Source organism: Mercenaria mercenaria, chromosome 13, assembly GCF_021730395.1.
Source record: "Mercenaria mercenaria strain notata chromosome 13, MADL_Memer_1, whole genome shotgun sequence".
Taxonomy (NCBI): domain Eukaryota; kingdom Metazoa; phylum Mollusca; class Bivalvia; order Venerida; family Veneridae; genus Mercenaria; species Mercenaria mercenaria.
The window spans coordinates 15,805,356-15,829,484 of record NC_069373.1 but is presented as its reverse complement, the minus strand read 5'-3'; the positions used below and the strand labels follow the sequence as shown (position 1 = coordinate 15,829,484).

Sequence of the window (24,129 nt, the reverse complement as noted above, 5' to 3'; positions counted from 1 at the left end):
CCTAATAGTTTATGTTTTTGATATAGTCTGCATAGCAGTATTGTGACCAGGCAGACCATTCTAAAGTGTAGCGTGAGTAAATAATGAGAACTTGAAAAATACATGCCAGTATACTAGTAAACCTGGCGGAGACAATACAGGTGCATGAAGTGTGTAATCCTTACAGGGTATGGAGACAAGGAATAGTAATCAAACACCAATATTACTTGAAAATCTCATGTTACCTGGTGTCATTTCTACGGTGTTCAAGTGACCTTAAACTTGTTGCATTTTAGAAACACTGAAATAAGTGGAGCTGTCTTTTTGAACCATCTTATTTGCACAATGCTGCTCTTTTTCAGTTTTGTTTTTGTCCTTTCCAGTGAGAAGCATTCTCATCCATCAGATGTTCGTCAAAATCCCGAGACGTTCATCCGGGGAACCACGGTAGACCTCTGGTATGCGAGAATGGTTAGAAGTGACCAAACTCCAAACAGAGAAAGTTTTTGTAAGCAAAGGATAGGGCATTTTTCATTTAAGTATCTGCGACTCGGCTGATGAATCATTTTTGCCTGTTGTGCAGATTTTATGGATGCGAGTGTTCCAAGGTTTAGAAGTGTTCATCCCTGAGTATGGACCTGATCTTATCAAACCGCTAGTTTAATGGGAACTGAAGGAAGAAATTGCCTCGTTTGTCTGTCATATCGTTCGAAAGCCTCTATCCAAGAAATGGTTCTCGCCCATCAGATTGGACCAAAGCCATTTGAGCCAACACTGTTCAATGAGAGTTGTCTGTTCGAGTTCAATCAAGCAGCGGAGATAGACATTAGTCAATTAAAAACGTGTCTATAATAAACAGTTATTAAACTGGATGCATGTGCAATAATAGACAAACTTAACATACATAAGTCAATATATTGTTTATTCTTAGCATTAATTAATGTGTTAATACGAATATAAAAAAATATCGATACACGAGTATGATGATAAATTCAAATATTTGCCCCCGTCACGTCACGTGCAAGCATTTCCAATTTATGCACGTGATATTTTTTCAACAAAGCTGTTGGTTTGGTGTACAGTCTTACGGTGGCGAATTTTTATGAAAATACTTGTGACTAGAATAAGCGTTGGTTAGATATGTTCCATGAGTCATATTCAGGTCATTTCTAAAGATGTCACAAGTATTTCCGGTAGGTTTCAGCAATTTATCATTCTAAAGAATACATTGGTAACTATATTGTAATATAACAATAATAATAGTAATAATAACGTACACTTTAAATATAATCATCTCGGCGCAAAAAAGTGGATGATTGTTGTAAAAAGCACTTAATCCCTTTTTGGCTGTTACGGTATGTCATGAAGTTTTGAATTAATTTTCAAAAATCCATTATAGATTTGGGTATGCATTCGCTTTCAAATTGATGGAAGATAATTATAACTTTTTTGTGATAAGATCCTTAACCTTCACAAAGTTCTGTGTTCAACTTGGTGTAGTATTTTAATGACAACTTATATCACATATTAAAGAAAGTAATATATTTTTAAACGTTAATAACCAAGAATAGCACTGTGATTCTCGTATAAAAATATATTTTGTACATATTGATGTTAAAATCGCAACTACCAATGACATTTCTAGTATTCAAACTAATTCTGTAGTACTTTTGGAGACCTGGTCCTAAGGGTAACTTTATGTTGTTACCAGTTTCGTAACAGTTGCATCTTGTCGGTTGTGTGCATAATTTGAGCCGTGCCATGAGAAAACCAACATAGTGGGTTTGCGACTAGCATGGATCCAGACCAGCCTGTGCATCCGTGCAGTCTGGTCAGGATACATGCTGTTCGCTTTTAAAGCCTATTGGAATTGGAGAAACTGTTAGCGAACAGCATGGATCCTGACCAGACTGCGCGGATGCGCAGGCTGGTCTGGATCCATGCTGGTAGCAAACCCACTATGTTGGTTTTCTCATGGCACGGCTCATTTATAGACTGAGCAATGGGGTTTCAATTCGAAACTGGTCCCTTTCTAGATCTATTTGTTTGTGTGTGGTTGTTTTTGTTTTCGTTGCAGATTTTTTAAGTATAAACTGTTGTCTGGATATGTATATATTACACGGTTATTCTAACAGAACCTTGATCTGCATTGTTGTAATCGGCTCGAGTGGATTATGCCAAGTATGAGCAAGAAGAGCCGAATGCGCATCATCGCAATGCAATTCAAGGTACTGCTTTAATGAATCTTTTATTATATACATATACCTATTTCTAGTGTAACAGCAGTCAAAATTTACTACAATTGTAGATAAATAAAACTAAACATTCGTTTTGAAACAGTGAATGTTTCGGCGCATTGACTCGAGACCCCAAACATTACGTCATTTCCGATTGAATAGACCCCGACATTACATCTCTGACTGAATATTTTTCATTACACAATGGGAGTTGAATACAGGGTTTTGTATTAGTTAGTGAAAAAACATGCTGTTTTTGAGACAGAAAATTCGTAGGTGTACACATAATAAAAGTGTATATTTGATACACAGCAATTGAGCATCTAAGAAATGTTTACATGTAGTATTACGCTGTTACATTTTCTCATCATTCTAACATTAGGCGGTAACTTAAGACTTTTAAAACAAAATACATACTGTCACTAAATACGAGGAAAGCTGACATAAAATAAAATGTACAAAATAAACATGTAAAAATACATATTCAAATACATGATTATACGAAAAAAAGTAGTGACATCTGTGGAAAAAATGGTCTAAATTTTCCTTATTATTTATTCATACATGTATAACAATAATCATTTATTCACTAATGTAAATAATCTGCTGCTTTATCGAGCAGAAAAAATCTACGATTGTAAACAACTATAAGACTAACAATTTTGTCCAAGACATGGTATGTACGGCGCACCATAGTTCAAACGGCCACAGGCACGGTATGTATGATGCACTTAGTCCATGCGGCGCTAGACACGGACTACGGCGCATCCGGCGTAGATCATTCGGTCAAAGACACGGACTATACGGCGCATCCTAAATATTATTTTCGGAAATAATCACTACTTTAAATGTAGGTGACAAAATGAAGATGGTAAAACGAATTATTGTTTTTTCTTTAAAATAGTTGTGCGTGCTGAGAACTAGATTAAAATCTTGCGTAAATAGAAATACGCACAACCGTGTCTTACGCTTCAAAATAAATACATGTTCTATACAACTGGCAAACAAAACCAAACTCACTGAAACTGGCTGAATTACGGGACTAGAATATACACAATAACATGCAAAAATAGTTTAGCACCATATTTAGCGGTTAATCATCCATGTGTTACAGGTGTGATACATCTTCCGGCGGTAACTTGTTTTGTTTTATCTTGTTAACTTACTGTCTGATTATGTAAGCTCGAAAACAGTTCGATTTTTTTTTAAAATAAACGCTTTTACAACGAAAACATTTGTCGTCTGGATGTGATCATTTGTCTTTGGTCTCTTGCGACAACAATGCTTTGGTCTCTAGCAACAATTACTGAAGGTATTCCGTTGGAAGAATTGATAACTTCTCTATATGGTGGTGGCCTGATAATATAACCATTGATTGTTGCCCGGGAACCGGTATCGTCTGTACGTAAAATCTGAGCTGTTCTTGGTGGTGAATTATTCAAATGATCTCCAAAGTGTAAATTGCGTGTATTAATTTGTCTTTGTTCATTATGATGAGGATTTTCACTTCTGACTTGTGGATTTCCTGTGCAAACTTCCACATGAGGTGTTCTGTTTAATACTGGGGTAACTGTTACTGCTGCATCGGATCCGGGAACCAGGTCCACGGTGTCACGTGACTGTGATAATGTTGATTCAGGCCGTCTTTCATCGACTCGAATTCGAAACAAATTATTGCTGTGAATTTCTGGAACATGCTCTCTGAAAATTAAAAACAGAAAAAAATGAAATATACAATAAAAAGGAAAGAGCTATTGGCAAATAATATAATTGAATAAAGTTGTGTGTTGTTATGTTGAGTAAGATGGATAATTTGATAAATATGTTGCATTTTTAACAAATTTCCGAAGTTGTTGGTTTAAAATCTGTTAAATACGCAATTTTAGATAATCCTGCTGAAGGAAAATACACGGATTACGTGTTCCCCGTCCCTTGCTAAAATCAAAATATATGTTATATATAGACGTACTGACCGACAGACCATCCAGTATGTGTCTCATGACGTGACGCCAGAAAAAAATAACAGAAAAAGATCTTTTTAAGTATTGGCCTTTGCCCTAGCAAACATGTGGTCATACATCATAAGCTATTGACTGGCGATTTAAGTAAAAAGTCCAACAAAAAGTTGGAATAATTCATATTTGTTGCTTTTTCCTTCATTTTACTTACAGATAATCGAATTGCTCAAATGGATGTTTCTTCTTGGCCAGGATGATTCGACCGAGCAGTGCTAGGAGGGTGATTAGGAGTATCCCACCCACACACCACACGATGATCGTCAACGTTTCAACACCGCCTTCCTCAATTATGATAAGTTCTGTCGTGTTTCCACTGACTTTAATTGTAGAAACGGCACTCACTGAAATGATACAAATATGAAGTTTTCCATAACTGTTTTATGAAGAAACAACAAAACCCAATATTGAAAGAATTTCTAACAGAAATGGCCATGAAAGATTCCTCGACAGGACAAAACTTCTGCTAAACTAATGTTCAATTGAAAGTTTCGTATATTTTTACTTAGTTTACCTAGTTAAATGTCACAAAATATTAGTAGTAGGGCAGTAATTTACACTGGTTCCCTTAACACGGAAAGGGGAACAAAATCGAAATTGTCTTTAATTCCATATGACATGTTCTCTTTTCACCAAGATTCGCGTATACTAATTTAAAACTTACTTGAAACTTGATAGCTGATGCTCGTTCATATATATATTTTAGCACTGATTTTTCGAGAGAAACAAAACTTTCAATATATTCGGGCACTTTAAATTCTTTCGAAGTACCTATGTCAACAAATTTCACCGATATTCTCATTAATGATTTATTTCAAACCCTTTATAAATATCTAATCAGTTCACTGGCCTGAGAAAATGTCTCATTTCCCTACATGATGGTCAATGAACGGGAGCTGCCCATAACAACAAAATGAGTTGCCCAAACACATACACACTGAGCTTTTGTCCGTTAAATTAACCCTTACTCTCCTGTATTTCTATAATGAACTTGTCCATCCTTCAATTGAACAATACTACTGTGAAAAGGGGTGCTTACCTAAAAGATACTGACTGAATAGCGAACAGTGCAGATCATGATCGAACTGCACGGATGTGCAGGCTGATCATGATCTACTGGTCGTAAAGGCAGAATCAGTCGTGTTCAGCATGATAAGGGTTAAGGGTTAATGGGCGTTTTATTCCAGGAGGTAGCGCCACTGATATCATAGGGACATTAAAAAATAACCTTTATTAATATGCGTAACATACATACAAGTGTAATTACCGCGAAACAAACTAGTATAAAAGTAGAGTGATCTTTATCTGGACAATTCGATTACACCCGTTGTCACAGACCCGAGAGGCATAAAGTATATTTGAACAATTACTACAGTTTCTATGCAATCAAAATTAAACTTGATATGAAGTTGACATGCGCATATTGCCGGGACTCTTAATTTTTGACATGTCCTTTTTTCGATATTTTAATGACACATTGAGAATTTAACTGCTCTTACAGTTTCCATCTAATACAATTGAAACCAACATCAAGTGAACAATAAAATCAAGCAATATTAACTGAAGGGCGTAGAGCACTATCTCTTCGGTCAATTCCCCGATGCCGTACCGCTCTGGTCTCGGTATCTGATGCAGTACACATTGACATCAATTAACAAAACGGACAGATTATACATTTTGAGTAAAATTTACATCTCTTATTCAAATAAATACAAATTAAAGTCTTGTTATATACACGAGAGATCGTTGCCCCTCAAACAGATAATGATCATGAACTTTGATGTGGAGATTTTATGTTAATTTAACAACAATTTTATGCAATACAGAGAAATAAATAAGGCAAAAGTAATCGAAACAATTACATACGTAAGCACTTGTGGTCGTTTAAGGTCGTTCCACTTTAATGCAATACCTGTGGACCAATTACTGAGGTCTTAATAAATAAGGGTATTTCACCTTAATTCTAGGGTACAGAGTCCAATTTAATTATGATTTTGTGTTCAACAATGTTGCGTAGGCGAATGGTGATGTCCATTTTTTTTGTTGTACATATTGGGGTACTTACTAGAAAATCAGTTAATAACGCAGTTGCATGCAATGCAGAATACTCAAATGTTCTAGTTATCTTAGCCTGGAATTCCAGTCTAACAATTTCTAACTCGCATATTGACAATATCAGAAACTCGATGAGTGCCAATTAACAACAATAAGGGATCTTTAATACATATATAGTTGGTATGCTTTTTTCTAACAAAGCACGGGATCTGATATATGTCAATGATGGCGATACAGTATCACTCTAAATATGCATTATGTTATATTAATGCTACATGGCTAGGTATGAATTAGCATGCCGGTAAAAATCCTTTTGAATCTTTATTCAACAATCTTAAATACGAAATTTCATTCTTAAATTGATGAGAAAAAAAAAACTGTAATGGAATACTTCCAAATATTAAAGGGAAGTAATTCTGTTAAAGATACACCAACTTCGATAACTATTCTTTTCTTTTGTTGGTCAGTATATTACTTACTAACTGTAACTAAACAGAAACTAAGCACGATCAAAGTCAGATCTTTATTTTACCAACTTTAACCGTAACTATGTAAAAAGGACAGACATGAAAAAATCCGGTGTAGATAAAATACAAATATTGTCTACTGTGTAGTCAGAAGGGTACAGTTATGTTGCATAATTAACTGCCCATAAATATGATAATGACATGCGATTCTTCATCTTCCATGACACTAAGCCAAGGGCGAAACGCAAATATATTCCAGTATGAGCATCGTTAATACCCGTCCAAATTCCTCAAGTCAAAAGTTAAATTATTGACCTCTGACTTGGTGTTAATTTATGACCTGTCAAAACTTTAGTCATTTTTAATTGACTCGCCCGCCGAATAAGTCAAAATATCGTAATTTTAAAATTGACGGAAACGTACGCATAGTATTAAAAAAAGTAGAGCTAAAGGTGCTTATTTTCATTATGATTTTATCCAGTAATTAACAGTCAACAGATTTTCATAATAATCTTTTTAAGTGTAAAGAATAAATCAGTAATAGTAGTGGCTTGTGCACAAATGCATCTATGAATTTAAAATACACGTAATGTGCGTGTACTTCGAATTCACCATTGAAATTTAACCTCGGTTTCCGAAATATCATTCACCCTTATGGTGCTTTATGTTGCAAAATCATCTGATCTATAAACACCTAGGAATAAAAAATATTTGTTGTGCAGTTCTTATATTTGAATAAACAGCAACAGGAATAAAAAAAACGCATAATATACAGTTGATCTTTATGTAACTGTGTTGAATAAATGTGTGCCATGTCATTAAATACAAGTTATTTTTGTTCCTTAATCAAAACAAGATTAAACTGACCAAAACATTTAACCCAAAGTGAAATATTACCCGTGATTGTTTTGCAAATACTTCGCCTTAAGGATACATAACGAATGTACTGAGTGTGCTGTAAGAAAATAATATGTTATCGCCGATTTCATAACGGAAAACATGTAAATTAATGAAGAAAATTATTAGATACACATTAATGAGTTCCCTAAGGGCGCACGTAATTCGTCGTAAGGAGAAAAAACAAGTGTCGCCACGAGGGACACCAAATTGCCAACAATTCATTAATTCTCTTGTTAATGAAATAACGACATGCATGCTTACGGCCTCAAGTTCACCAGACGTTAGAAACATTTTATTAATGCCTGCATGTGCGTTAAGCCTGGTATAACGTTTTTTTTTATCATACGCCACCTTGTTAATGTGTGTTGAAACACGTATAGGCACCTAGTTTCGTAATATACCTTTGAAATAATGTTTCATGTTCATATGCGACAACTCATTGACATACTTTACACCATGCTACACCCCAGACCCACGTCCTGCTTTTTAGAAGATGCAAAACAGGCCACTCCCAGTCATGATTTTTAAGGCTAAGCAAAATAAATCTATCTTCAACTACAATTTACACTACATTTGCACATGTAGGCAAATTTATATTAAATTTTTTGAACGCATATATTGTGGGTATCCGCTTAACTAAAAATGAATTTTGGAGCGATTTTACTTTTGCTTATTATAATAACCCTCTCTCACACAAACACACCCTCCACCCCATCCGATGCCCCCGCCGCCCCCTAAAAAGTAAAAAAAAAAAAAAAACCTGCCTGCAATATAACGTTATGAATCAATTTTATACCTGTCTAACAGAATTAGTTGTGTACTTACTCGATTATAATTTCATACAAAATATTTCCTTTTAACAAAGACAGCCCAAAACAGAATAAGCAAACCGACATAAATGTAAGAAGAACAGCATTCAATTTAATGATTCCATAAAATGAATTATATATCGCTCATACACAATCATTACCATACTCTCATATTACCAAGTTAGATACCATGTGTCGTATATTGATTCATTTTCTCCAGTTTTAGTGATAATACCTCATTTTCTGTTACCCTGGAAACTGTAATCTCATGTATAACGTATTGATAAATTTGAGTCTTATACGCAAATGAGTAAATGATTTTCATTGATTAGTTAAATGCTGGGATAAGCTTAATATAAGTATAGCGCACCATATTGCGCTTTTGAAGTTACCGACACATGTTTAACTATTCCTAAATTCTAGAAATTTAATCTATTATTTTATTTACTCCCACTGATTGTTACTAAAAGCTTGAGGCTTACTGTCAACATGCCGCTATCTAAGGTGAAAGTGCGTGACACTGTGTGGGTTCGAGCCCACAACCTGATAAGCAACCAATAGTTAATTCATATGGTCAGCGAATGCATTCGGCTCTATCTGGTAGAAACTTGGTAGTTTTTATATGTGTTATAAATTGGACAATGTCATTTGCAAAAAAAAAAAAAAAAAAAAAAAAAAAAAAAAAAAAATAAAATAAAAATAAATTAAAAAGCACGTTTTCACATGAAATAAATTTAAGGGTATGTTTTTGATAGAAATAAAATGTTGCAAGCATTTAACAATCACAATCATGACATACTTTTACATGTTACTTGAAAGTAAAGGGTCATAATAACTTTGTGTAAAATAGTTTCCGTATGTAATTGTGAGTTTTATATCCTTTATATATACAACATATACAACCTGGTACCCGTTTTAAGTCACTTGTAAGTATACGATATCGTTTGATGTACAAACACATTATTTACAAAAGTATCGGTTCATGTTGACATTCGAAAAACTTGACGTGAAAATAAAATCGAAGAACAAAGAAAATGAAATATCATAATTGGAACAGCTCGAAAAAGGGCTTGCTATCCACGAAACCACCAATAACGAACGCGAAATTTTTTTTGAATACACGGGTAGGGTCAGCAGATATATAGATAGCCGGACGGAAAAGCAGCTTAAGGATGTTGAACTTCTTTAACAGACGGCTTTTCTTCCACAGTCTTGGCCTGACTCGGTTAGAATTAAAGTAGTTTAAGAATGGGCTGTTTTCTTCAATACTAAAATGCTTTGGTACAAGATGAAATATATCTATTTAAAAAAACAAATTGTTGTATATGTCGTTTGTACAACAGGGACATAAGTTATGCATACGGGTTGATAACTCCAACTCAACTTTAACAAATACACTGCAGATGCCTACATTTCTTTCACTTAAGAGCATCCACAACATCACGTGCAGTGTTAATCACTCAAACCCAACGCTTATATAGTTATAATCATACTAGGGTGCTAACAGTTTCTACACCTAGAGCGTCCACAGAACAACATCACGTGCAGGGCTAAACCCTCGAACCCAACCCTTACAATCTACACTACAGTTGCTTACAGTTCCTGTACCTAGAGCGTCCAGAACAACATCACGTGCAGGGCTAAACCCTCGAACCCAACCCTTACAATCTATACTCCACATGCTTACAGTTCCTGTACATAGACCGTCCACAGAACAACATCACGTGCAGGGCTAAACCCTCGAACCCAACCCTTACAATCTACACTACAGATGCTTACAGTTCCTGTACCTAGACCGTCCAGAACAACATCACGTGCAGGGCTAAACCCTCGAACCCAACCCTTACAATCTTCACTACAGATGCTTACAGTTCCTGTACCAAGAGTGTCAACAGAACATCACATGTGTCTACAGATAGATCGGATTATTGACATTGCAAATTGAAACAATATAGAGATGTGATAGTATTGTAGGAACTGATACAACGAAATTTGTACAATCCGAAAGTTAAATAGACATAGTAAGATAACAGAGATAAGTAAGATTTGCGCCTTTGGAGGGTCATTTAGTACATTTATTGGAGCCAGTTTCTCAATAAATTTATTTGTTTATTTTGCTGTCCGTTTATATGCTTTAGTTTTTTTCCATTGTCTAACGACTTAAATGGAAACATAATGGCGAAATCTTCGTATATAACGTAATAGTTTGCAATACTACTACTACTACTAATAATAATATACAGAAGATGTTTTTTCTTTCATTTTAACATTGAAATATCTTCACTAGACTCTTTTTATCTGATGCATTTTCAATGTTTAACACGATTTTACTAATGTTGTTGTTCAGTACCACTAAAAATAAACTTATGATTTTGACATTACCTAATAGTATTTCACTCCAAACAAGCATTAATATAGTATCATTGTCAATATAATGAATTAAACGAAAAAAAAAACAACACAAAAAAAAAACGCTGCCTCAGAATTTTTTTATACATTCCAATGTCTATATAAAAGCAGTACCAAAAACTGTCACAGTACCTGTTACGGATGTATCCATAATTTTAAAAATATCTCCAAACTGGGTTCTGTTTAATGCAATATAAACCCCGTTATTTTTTAAATATTCTTTTCATTTCCGCGTTAGAATGATGCGGAAACGTAACAAAAATTGTAACAGACGATATTACAAGTCGTTCGAACGCTTGTTGAAATTGAAATGAGTAAAGCTGCAAGCGTTTGATGTACATAAAAGTTTAAGCAAGCGCGTGGTCAAATTAGAAGGGATGGCCGCGGGTTATTGTTTATATTTATTGCGATGTTCTATCTAACAAAGCCAATTATTAAACATGTAATCGGTGTACTGTTTTCCTGTGATCTTAGTATCAATTTTCTCACCTTTAAATTGAGTAGGAACTTAAAAGGGTAAAAGTGTGACAATTATTATTATTTTTATTTCTGTAAAATTTTAATCTGTTCGTTACAGCCAGTTCTGAGCTTGTCTGAAATAAGAGAAGGGTCGACCGGCGTTGAAAACACAGTATATATTCATTTTTACGAAAAAAATCTTGTTCAGTCGTTTAGAAATTAGTTATTATGCCGCATGTTCTGCAGAAGTAATTGATATCTTTTCCAGTTAGAGAGATAGGCATATGACAAAGTCGTATAAATTCATGACATCATTTTGCTTGTACTTCATCGAAAATCGAGTATATCTTTTTTTTAGTTTTTGACAGGCATTGGATCAGCAAACAAGAGAAAAATAGTAATAAAGTCGAAAACTGTAAACTGTTTTGAAATACTGCTGTATGAAACTTCTACGAAAATCTCCAAAAAAGGACATTTAATCAATTTCTAATATATATTTCACGTATATTTCAACTTTTTATGATAATGTCAAAATAAAAAAGAAAGAAAGAAAAAAAAACATACTAATTTAGTATCATATATATATGTGCGATAACTAAAGAAACGAAATCTTGAAGTGACATCGACGCCGGCTTGCAATATGTTATTGTTGTTATCTTATCTGTTGCATGAATATGGCCTTTAAATTGAATTATGCTGAAATTTGTTTCGACTCCACAACGTGTGGATGATGGCCGACACAACGATATCCCTTTCCCCCACCCCAGCTCCAACAAAAAGACAAGTTTTCTGGCTGGTACTGTGGGCGGCTGGGCGGGTTTGTGCGGTGCTGAGGTGGTATTCGAAAGGGCCTTTGAATGAGGGGACGGATTGAATATAGAGCATCTCGCAACAATAAAAACTACGTGATTACCGTTCAATCAAAGAGCTATAAAAATAATTTATACTTCTTTGGTTCAATCACTGAACTGCATTAAACTCTCAATCTGTCAACGACACCGAGTTATTCTATATCAAAAAATCTGACAAACTATGAATTGATCAGCGTAAATAGATAAAACAAAACAATATTTGTAGATAGATAATACTGCAACTGAATAAGGGAAATGCCATGGAATATACAAATTACGATATACATGTACAATATAGACATGAAATAAAAAAGTATGGATGCTCTAAAACAAGTGTAAAATAATTAAAACACTTACGATATCAGGTAACATTCCAATTTTACACTTGAACAAATTAAAATATCTGAAGAATTTATTTAATCAAATTCATTTTATTGAAAAGATCTGTGGAAGTTAGCCCAGTACACAGTTAAACTACGATAATGATTTGTGTCGACATGTCATTATAAACGTATCCAATCATCACAAATCTATATTTTTGGCACATCAACGATGGTTAATTATAAGTATCCTTGAACGATATAAATTTATAAATTCGTCCAGTCAGATTTTTGTCTTTTTTGCATCAATGTTTAAATGTTTATATACATAACATCTATGTCATTCTCCATTTGTGTGAAATGATGATAGTACTGACAGAAGACGTCCCGATGACAGATCCTTACTGTTTTACATGCATGGTACATGTTATTTTTCAAAATGAATTCACTGTTAATTATTTCAGTCGACCGAAACACTTTATCGTCATGCTAATATACCAGTTGCAAAAAAAAAAAGAAGAAAAATGAACAGAACAAACAGAAGAGAAGGGAACAAATAATAAAAAGCAAAATGAAACAACACCATATAAGGCATATTAATGCAAGAAAGAACCGGAATTGAAAGAAATTAAACAAATAATGGAGACATTTATACATTGAACAAAAATACCTGATCAGTCACGTGGTTTTTCTTTTTTTCTATTCTATACATGGATTGAGTTAATGGTGACGAGTAGTTAAATATACTCTTAGAATAAGCAACAACGTAGCAACCCGGTGTGGCCCCTTCCGCAGCAACAACTTGACTATCTGCTATAGTCTCTTCAGCAACAACAACATGACTACCTGTCTCTTCAACAGGAATAACATGGCTACCCGGCAAAGCCCATTCAGCAGCAACAACTTGGCTATCTGGTATAATCTTTTCAGAAGCAAAACGTCACAATCTGGTATAGTCCTTTCGACAGAAACTACGTAAATTCCTGGTATAATCTCTTCAGCAGCAACAACGTGACTACCTGGTATAACCTCTTCAGCAGCAACAACATGACTACCTGGTATACTAGTAATCTCTTCAGCAGCAACAACATGACTGCCTGGTATAATCTCTTCAGCAGCAACAACATGGCTATCTGGTATAATCTTTTCAGCAGCAACAACGTGGTAATCTGGTATAGTTCTTTCAACAGAAACTACGTGACTCTCTTCAGCAACAAGGCAGTCTGAAAGACAGCTAAATTCCCCGCCACTGCTATGGATAGTGAAAGGGTAAACCTTTGATTTTAGCTGTGAACTTGATCTTGAACTGACAAGGCTGACTCATGAATTCTGCACAACGTCTTGATGAGGTGATCATTTGACCAAAGTTTCATGAAAATCTTTCAAGGGGTTTAAGAGATACAGAGCTGAAACCTTTGACCTTCAGCTGTGACCTTGACCTTGAGTTGACATGGCTGATTCATGAGTTCTTGATGAGGTGATCATTTGACCCAAGTTTGATGAAAATCCTTCAAGGGGTTAAGGAGATACAGAGTGGACACCAAATGGAAGGCTCAAACCTTCAAACCTTAGTTGTGACCTTGACCTTGAGCTGGCATGGTTGACTCATAAGTTCTGCACATTGTTCTGATGAGGTTATCATTTGACCCAAGTTTTATAAAATTCCTTCAAGGGGTTTATGAGATATAGAGCGGACACAAAATGGAAGGCTCAAACATTTGACCCTAAGTTGTGACCTTGACCTTGAGCCGGCATGGCTGACTCATGGGTTCTGCACATCGTTTTGATGAGGTGATCATTTGAACCAAGTTTTATAAAATTCCTTCAAAGGGTTTAGGAGATATAGAGCGGACACAAAATGGCAGGCTCAAACCTTTGACATTGAGTTGTGACCTTGACCTTGAACTTACAAGGCTGACTCATGGGTTCTGCACATCGTCTTGATGAGGTGATCATTTGACCCAAGGTTCATGAAAATCCTTCAAGGGGTTTAGGAGATATGGACCGGACACGATTTTGTTACGGGCGGAAGGACGGACGCAGACCATTCCTATAATCCCTCCACCACAGTCAGTTAAAGTTTGGAACAACTAGGCCCTGGTTGAGCACCTTCCTATGCAAACGTGTCAACCTGGTTTAGTCCTTTCCGCAGAAAAAAAAACTTTGCCATCTGGTACGTGTAGCCCCTTCCGGAGTATCAACAGAACAATGCCTCGTACATATTTACATAATTCCAAACTATGCAGTAAAACGAGTAAGATCATATGTGAACAATATTCTCTTAAAAGCCAGCGCAAATCCTGCTGTACAGTTTTGGGACAGGCAGATGTTGCTATTCTGCACTCCCGCCAAAACAATGTATGCCAAGGGGCATCTTTAAATAGCAATATACATGACTGTCTAGCAATAGCACAGCTTTCTGTGAGCGGCGGTTATGTCCAGAATTATTATATATGCAATCAGTCTGTTAACAAACTAGTCAGTAGTGCATTTCAACGCCGTTTTGTTTTTTAAAAATCCATCCTGCCCACCAAACACCCACTTAACATGAAATGACATAATAAAATCTTGCAGCGATGTACGTAATGTGAAATGATTAATAATTTAATATCGATTTAAGACACTATGTTTGACACAAATATGGCCTAAATTACCCATCTCATATTTTCTGCAAAAAAAAACTTCTCTAAAGCGGATCAATATTTCTATATCACTTGACTAGGCGTAAAATTCCGATTCTATACACTGATGGATGACCGTTCCGGTTTTATTTTAGGTTTGTTTTAGACCCGACCGTCACTATAAGGAGCCAGGAAATTCGATTCAAGCATTCTTTTTTTTTAAACAACAATTACTCCTTCATGCACATATTTGTTTATATAAACGTGATAAATATTTTTTTTACCAACTGAATATGAATACCTATAGTATAAATTTTCTTATTTCATTCAGAAAACAATACGAAACTTGCTCTAGGACGGATTACACCAAACCGGAAATGACTACTCAGTGTTACATGTGAAGTAGTCCAAAATGTAGTTCCATGCTATGGATGAAATCTGGTATAATGAGTGACATGAGGAGGTGACAGTTAAATTTTTGGCTTATGTTTATTGCTTATAGTACTGAGAATAGATCTAGACCATTTTCATTGTAAATTTCTTGGAATAAGTTTTATTCTTTGCGAAAAATGTCTACCTACGCGTAACTGCTAAACGGCTGTTTTCATGGGGGCATTTTTAGAGGGTGATGTTTCTCAGAACAGATTATTTTTCTTATATTCAACATAACATGTCAATATTTTTCTATTTTTGATAAGAAGACATGTTATACTAAATGACCATATATGGTTTTCATATCATTGAAATGCTCTAAAGTGCTGAAAATGAGGTCTGAATGTTTTGTTATTAATATGAAATAAATAAGGACTTGAATTGGTAGAGTGTAACCTATAAAGCAAATTGCATACCTAAGAGGTATTCCGAATGAGAGAAGCTATTTGCAATACACATGTACTTATATTTCAAATCTGTCATATTGCGTATAAGGTATACACCATTTTTCTTAAGAGTTTCTTCGTCCCAATATATTATATGAACTTAAATAAATATACAACATAGTCCTAGAATGGATAACTTAGATGCCGGCGGAGCAACGAATGAAAGAGAATCTTCGACCCATTTCTAAACAGAGAAATAGTGTACATTGTTAAAAAAAAGAGAAATTTGATTGAATTCAATATTGCACTTTGTGTCAAGGGAGAGCCTATATATAAACATTTGACAATATACACCTACATTAAGGTGTATAATCCTTTAAATTAACGAAAGTAAACGTACAAACGCCGAAATTATTTGCTGAAAATTCTCCCCATGACGCGATCCTAGGAAACACTGAGTTATTTTTCTTATGGGCGTTATCTCCATTTACCGTCAGAAATATAAAACAAATTGACCGTCGGATTATTTTGACTAGATCCCCTCACCCTTACCAATTTTGTTTGAAAAGGAATATGGCTGCAAACCAATCATGTTTTATCTATCGGTCTAAAATGTATAGATCTATATACCAAGGACAGAATGTCGTTGAAGCAGAAATATTTTTTTCCTGAACAAACACACACACACACATTAACAAATCTCAGTTGCGAACTTCTAGGTGCTTTAAATAATCAGACCGTAGTTTACCGAATGTAAAATGTATTGCTTAAAGGCTGAGGATCGATTGCATTTAGTACGGTGGGGGAAAACGAAAGTAGGATGATTAATATTTTTGTTTTCCGAAATTCAGTTTAAATAAACAGGAAGAAACGAATACGTTTAAGTGATTTGTAACTGTTTATACGAATTTACCTGACAATAAAGTACAACACTGACACAGGAAGTTTGTGTTTTCACAAACGAAACAAAATGCTGGAGATTACTTAAGGTAAATTTTAACCCTAATTTTTTTTTATTTATATCGGTCACAAAAAATCTTTAAGATAAGACTGGATAGTGTCGAGTGTCGATCGCTCTAATGTTTTGCAACCATGTAGCTCATTCAGATATTTAATATATATATATATATTTTTACAATAGGCAATTAAAGTTCTAGGCCTACTTTTGCTTATAATCATAATACGGCCGTGCTGATAAAATAAAAACAATAAGAATACGGTTTACCCCATACTCAAACTGATTTTGTTTTGAAACCGTATACCAGTATCATAAGTAATCTTAATCACATATATTATTGTACTATTTAATTGACCTGTCAAAACACGTTCCCGGCTTTCATGTTAATCTTATATAGGCTCGAACAGAATATAATGAAAGCCGGGTCCATTTTTTGACAGGTCAAATAAATTGCACAATATTAGTATGATATTTCCTTATAAACACGTTACATTTAAATTTCATCTATCTCGAACTTAGACTTACATTGTTTAAAAAAACCTTATAATAAATATTCTTTTAACTAGGTATATTATTAGAGTATAAATTTTCCTTATAAACACGTAACATGTAATTGTGAAACCGGATTTAAAAATGAGCGAAACTCCAGATAGGAAGGTGAACTCGGGAGCACATTTTTGTTGGAACCCTTTCAGTATCTGTTTATTGAAACCCTGTCTGCACCTATATGTTGGAACCCTGTCTGCACCTATATATTGGAACCCTGTCTGCACCTATATGTTGGAATCCTGTCTGCACATTTTTGTTGGACTCATGTCAATACATGTATATTGGAACCCTGTCGGCACCTATATGTTGGAACCCTGTCTGCACCTATATGTTGGAATCCTGTCAGCACCTATATATTGGAACCCTGTCTGCACCTATATGTTGGAACCCTGTCTGCACCTATATATTGGAACCCTGTCTGCACCTATATGTTGGAACCCTGTCTGCACCTATATGTTGGAACCCTGTCTGCACCTATATGTTGGGATCCTGTCTGCACCTATATATTGGAACCCTGTCTGCACCTATATGTTGGAATCCTGTCTGCACCTATATATTGGAACCCTGTCTGCACCTGTATGTTGGAACCCTGTCTGCACCTATATATTGGAACCGTCTGCACCTATATGTTGAACCTGTCTGCACCTTATATGGACCCTGTCTGCACCTATATGTTGGAATCCTGTCTGCACATTTTGTTGGACTCATGTCAATACATGTATATTGGAACCCTGTCGGCATCTATATGTTGGAACCCTGTCTGCACCTATATATTGGAACCCTGTCTGCACCTATATGTTGGAATCCTGTCAGCACATTTTTGTTGGACTCATGTCAATACATGTATATTGGAACCCTGTCTGCACCTATATGTTGGAACCCTGTCTGCACCTATATGTTGGAATCCTGTCAGCACTATTTGTTGGACCATGTCAATACATTATATTGGAACCCTGTCTGACCATAGTTGGAACCCTTTGCACTATAGTTGGAATCCTTCAGCACATATTTGTTAGACCCATGTCAACACTTGTATCTTAGATTCCAGTCAATACATGCTTATTGGAATCCCGCCGGCACCTATATGTTGGAATCCTGCATCAGTAGGCCTACATTTGTGTTGAAATCCTGAGAGTAGCAGTGTGTTGGAACCATATCAGCACTCTCGTAAAACATGTGTTTGAACTCTGTCAACACACATGCTTTGGACCTTGTCAGCACATGTGCGTTGAAACCCTGTCAGAAATAGAATTTGATCATTATCTCCACAATATATCAAAGTTGAGAAAACATGAGATCGTCAACATTTATTTTTTTTCCACCAATGTGGAAAATGCGTTTTATGTTCTAAGACCCGCTTGAGGTAGAGATACGTACTTTAATGAAATAAGAATAATTATCGCAAACAATTAGGACTTGGGAAAACAATTGAATTGAATTAACTATATGTATTACAATTTAGTTCGCAACAGTGATTGAAACATTCACCTGGATTAAAATTTACAAATGTTGTAACTGTCAAAGTCTCTTTCAAACTTGAAATATGTTTCAGTCGGCTTTCTGTTAAGATAGTTCGGCACGTTTGATAAGCCGGAAATATTAACGTAACTTATATGTTGATTTTTAATTTTCATTTATCCAGATAACTTAGAATAAAACATAAACCCGGCATACGGAAAGGAAAATCATCGTACTTCAAAATGTCATAACCCACGAGTACATTTATAAATACGGCAACATTTTTTTCTTCCCAAAGATAAAAATGGTAACAAAAATGTATATACATGAAATTATTCTAAATAATGCCTTCAATCTGCTTGAAAATTGCGGATCATGTACAAAGATGGAGAAAAAAAATCACGCGGACCTATCTTATGTTGATTTTTAATTGCGAATTGTGTCATTTAAATCTACATTAATATAGAATTATAGAAAAATACCATTTATTCGAGAAAAATGTAGCCAGAATTATGATTTTCCCCCAGAGTCTCGCTATGAAAACTTGTATGAAGACCGTTTTTATTCAAATCAGTCTTGACCCTGTCTTATTTATTTGCCGAATTTTCTTTGTACATAAAATGAGAGTTTAATCCAAATCTACAATGTACAAAATATTTGATCAGAACTTGTAGAGTGCCTTAATGAGAATTGGAAGACTATGTAATATAGGTATGTGTTAAGAATTGAATGCTTTTTTGAGTGTTTTTACGGGTATAAACCACATATGGACTTCTTGCAAATCCATGAATCGCGCTAAAATCGTTTGCAAGAAGTCCCAGTGTGGTATATACTCATAAAATCGCACAAAAATAGCATTATTTTATTACATTTACATTTTTACAGTAGCTTGCTTAAAAAATAAGTGGTTTGCTTTCTGTGAGTATCAGAAAATCAAAATAAATGTCAAAGTATCGATCTTTTCAACATCTAAGTATAACAGCCAAAGCGACCCGCCCACGTTCAACTGTAATTTGCTGTCCTATGAAAATACAATAACAAAACTAGAAATTGCTTTGTAAAAAAGCAGCATGTCTCCCCCAATGCAAAGTCCTATAGGCAAGAAGTCAATAGGGTCAGGAGCGAAAGTCAAAGAGACCTGATGGTTGGCTGCAATAGGATCATCACTTGCATGTCCATCATCCCGCTAAGTTTTTCAAACACTCTTGGCCTAGCGTCTCAAGTCACTGTTCAGGCTCCTGTGACCTTGACCTTTGATAAAGTGACCCAAAATAATAGGGGTCATCACTTCTACATGTCCAATCATCCTATTATAGTTTCAATATTCTAGTCAAGTGGTTCTCAAGTTATTTCCGGAAATGATTTTACATGACCAACCTCTGTGACCTTGACCTTTTATAACTGACCCAAACAAATCAATAGGTGTCATCTACTCAGCATGTTCAATCAATACCATGAAGTTTCAACATTCTAGGTCAAGTGGTTCTCAAGTTATGTGATCGAAATGTTTTCCAATGTTCAGGTCCTGTGACCTTGACCTTCACAGATGACCCAAAATTGATAGGGGCCATCACTCTACATGTTCAATCATCTATGAAGTTTCAACATTCTGGTCAAGGCGTCACTTTTGATCGAAAAGGTTATCAATGTTCGGCCCCTTGACCTTGACCTTTAATGAGTGACCCAAAACAAATAGGGTCATTACTCTGCAGGAACAATCACTGTAAGTTCAACATTCTGGGTCAGAGGTTCTCAAGTTATTGATTAGAAACGGTTTCGATATTCAGCCCTGTGCCTTGACCTTTAACAAGTGACCCCAAAATCGATAGGGTCATCTACTCTGCATGACCAATCATCCAATGAAGTTTCAACATTCTGGGTCAAGTGGTTCTCAAGTTACTGACCGGAAATGGTTAATCAATGTTCAGTGCCCCTGTGACCTTGACCTTCAACAAGCTTGACTCACAAAATCAACAGGGTCACTACTCGCATGAACAAATCATGAGTTCAACATTCTGGTCAAGTTTTCACGAGTAATTGATCGAATGATTTTTCCAGTTCTGCCCCTGTGAGCTTGACTCGACGGCAGTACCCAAAATCAACAGGGGTCATCTACTCTGCATGACCAATCATGAAGTTTCAACATTTTGGTCAGTCGTTCTCGAGTTATATCGAATGTTTTCCAGTTCAGCCCCTGTGAGCTTGAACTTCGACGGAGTAACCCAAAATCAATAGGACTCTACTTTCCAGACCAATCATCCTGTGAAGTTCAACATTCGGCTCAAGTCGTTCTCAGTTGGATCGAAATGCATTTTCCATGTCAGGCCCATGACCTTGACCTCGACGGAGTACCCCAAAATCTATAGGGGTCATCTTCCTTTCCATTCAATCAAAATTCTATAATTTCAAACATTCTGGGTCAAGTCGTTCTCAAGTTATTATCGAAAATGTTCCATGTTCAGGCCCCTGAGACTTGACCTTTACGGAGTGGACCCCAAAAACAATAGGGTACGTTTTCTCCATAAGCCCTACCAATCTATGAAGTTTGAAGTGTTCTAGGTCAAATGTCTCTAGTTATTGCTCGGAAATGAAGTGTGAGTACGGACGGACGAAAGGGCAAAAACAATATGTCTCCCCCAGAGGGGGTGGGGGTGGGTGGGGGTGTGGAAGACACAATAACGTTCAATCCAGTGAAAACCTATACGATTGTGTCGATTCAATTTTGATCTTTGCCATCTGAAAAATTTAAATAGCTATATTTGAACTAAAAATGGCCGCCTCAAATTATGTTGTTTTCTTATTAATTAGATTTCTTGAAAATGTACTGTATGCATTTTGCATGTAACATAAATGCATGAGTCTATCAAACGAGTTCAATTGGAACATCTATTTCTATCTTCAATATACATGTAAGATGGAGTGATTTCTGCTTAAAGGGTGATAAATCTCTTGTTATTTTACAAATCAAATCAAATTTGCTACTTTTTCAAAACACTGACATGAGATGAACCAAATACATTCTTTTAAACACAATATGTGTAAATCAACCATACTGAATGTCTTATTAAGAAAAATGTACCATATAAAGCATATCAATAAAGTAATAAGGTGGGGGTGGAGGCGTGGGGGGGGGGGTGTAAAAACTAAAATATGCTTTTGCTGCTTGGCATTATAAATAATAAGACAATTATCCAGTTATCAGTGAACTGATTGCATTTATTATATAAAATAAGTCAACATAAACCTTGTGTGTTAATATTATCAGTATTTATCTTTTAGGTTTGATAAAAATGTAGTTAATTACAAAATGCGAGAGATGTATCCATGTGTTATAGAATGAAAATTCACAGTATACCTTATATCTGCATTGTTTAACTAAATAAATCAACTGCAGTTGTGTTGCAAACACTGCTTCAGTCTGAAAGCTTAACTTAAATAAAATAAATAAGAAATACAGTAAAGTAATGTTAAGATACATGGTGTTTTCACTATCAAATTATTGTGCATTTTGTTGTGTTATACTTTCACTCAATGGCGACAGTCTCAGAGCAACGCATGACAGAGTGGTTAAAGGACGTTGAGTTTCGAATAACTTTTACGTCACCTCTGTGCATTGAAACCGTACAGATGAAGTAGAATTTTTTCATGTGAAATACCAATGCAACTGGCTTACCGACGGTTGTTGGACCTACCCAAGCACCTGGCCATGCCTAAAATGATGCCCAGAGGGACACTTAACCTTAGCCTTCCTTTACCATTCAAAGCTAGAAAATTGCCATATTCCTAAATTGTTTTGGCGTGACACAATACTTAACAAAATAGACCTTCATGGCCCAGTTCTTTGTGGCAATCTTATGTGGCACATGTTTGTTGAAAGTTTCACATCACATTAATACAGCTCAATGTCTACTGAGCTGTAATTGTCGAGGAAGAGTCTGGGCATCATTTCAAATATTGGTGGCCACCTGGTAGAACCGTTGATCGCACGCAAGTCAGTTGGATGGCTGACATGACGACCCAAGCAGGGTTCGAACCCACAGAGGTTATGGTCAAGTGATTTGATACAATCAACCTTAACCTTCTGGCGACGGAGATGACTCGGTAATGCTCAGCCAGCTAACTAGAAATAACAATATTTATATTTATCAACATGTATAGTAAAGCTGTTCCTAATCTCAGAAATTTCACTGAAGACACCTTTTAGATACTGTTACTTACCATTTCTTGGTATTACAAGAGGTCATTCACTTTAGTTTTGTTGTGCAGCATTTCTTTGTATATTCAACTTCTGTCCTATCTGCAAGTCGACATGTTAAGAAATTGTGAAACCAAACTGATAACATAAAAAAAGAAATAAAGTAGATTTGAATACAAATTACATGTATTAAGGTCTAACAATATTACTGCCATATCTATGATTGGCAATCTGTTGAACAAATGTTTCTTTAATCAAGTGGTCATAGCTCTAGCTGTTTTTCTTGAAGAAAATGTTCTAAGAAGGTCTTGTTCAAGACACATTTAAGGGTGGCTGTTAATACTTCGTAATTATTCAAAGATATTGGATTAAATTTGACTGAAATCATCACATCACGAAAGAACACGTATCAAATGCCTCTATAAGTGAAATATATAATATTTTATAATTAAACGGCACGTATTTATTCACAGTTCGACGGACATATTCCTTTCTAATTCATATAGATATTTCAGTCTATAATATTACAGTTAGAATTAAATAATTATCAAACGAAACGTGAGTATGTGGGGTAAGTGGGGATGGAATTCTCCATACTTCATACAGACAGACTTATTTATTTCCAATGTTAGTTACTCCCAACTAGTTCATAGCCTGAAATCTGGCTTTTGATATTGCTCGTTTGTGTAGTGCTGCAGACAGTTTATTAAAGTCATATCTTACAATTATACTTAAAGTTATTTAAAACTTCTTAAGTAAATTCATGTTGCCTTATACTTTCCGATCCCAATTTATGACACTGTTATATTCTATTTGTGATAAAGTTGTACTTTTACATGTTTAGAGTATTCTAGTTTAAATGAAAGGGAAAATCAGTTACATCTTTAATTTCATCTACGTCTTTAAATATTAGATATAATGTTTAAGGTAAATGTCTTAAGCATGTTTTAGAATAATCATACTATTTCTTTTTAAAAAGGATCGCATTAAACATGTAAGGATCTGATATATACATAAACAAAGGATTTT

At 35.3% G+C, this 24,129-nt stretch overlaps 2 protein-coding genes across 5 annotated transcripts in view; one reads left to right on the top strand and one right to left on the bottom strand.

Annotated features, from left to right (window-relative positions):
- Positions 1-884: 884 nt before the first annotated feature.
- LOC123529653 (uncharacterized) lies at positions 885-12,688 on the bottom strand. 3 transcript variants are annotated; one of them, XR_006682184.2, is made up of 3 exons: positions 12,539-12,688; positions 4,386-4,575; positions 885-3,917 (listed from the first exon to the last, which is right to left on the bottom strand). XR_006682184.2 is itself a non-coding variant. In XM_045310073.2 (3 exons), the coding sequence occupies exons 1-3, from the start codon at positions 11,020-11,022 to the stop codon at positions 3,437-3,439; spliced, it is 690 nt and encodes a 229-aa protein (XP_045166008.2). In that variant the 5' UTR covers positions 11,023-11,142; the 3' UTR covers positions 885-3,436. The 3 variants fall into 3 exon arrangements, 2 of the variants coding, with proteins under 2 accessions (XP_045166008.2, XP_045166009.2); XM_045310073.2 differs by lacking the exon at positions 12,539-12,688 and adding an exon at positions 11,004-11,142; XM_045310074.2 differs by lacking the exon at positions 12,539-12,688 and adding an exon at positions 8,479-8,973.
- A 4,040-nt stretch (positions 12,689-16,728) lies between these two features.
- Positions 16,729-24,129, top strand: part of LOC123530500 (protein mono-ADP-ribosyltransferase PARP14-like) — a 52,629-nt gene continuing 45,228 nt past the window's right edge. For both annotated transcript variants that reach the window (XM_053521258.1, XM_053521257.1), the window contains exon 1: positions 16,729-16,929. The gene's annotated coding sequence lies outside the window, so the exon portion shown is untranslated. The remainder of the gene's footprint in view (positions 16,930-24,129) is intronic.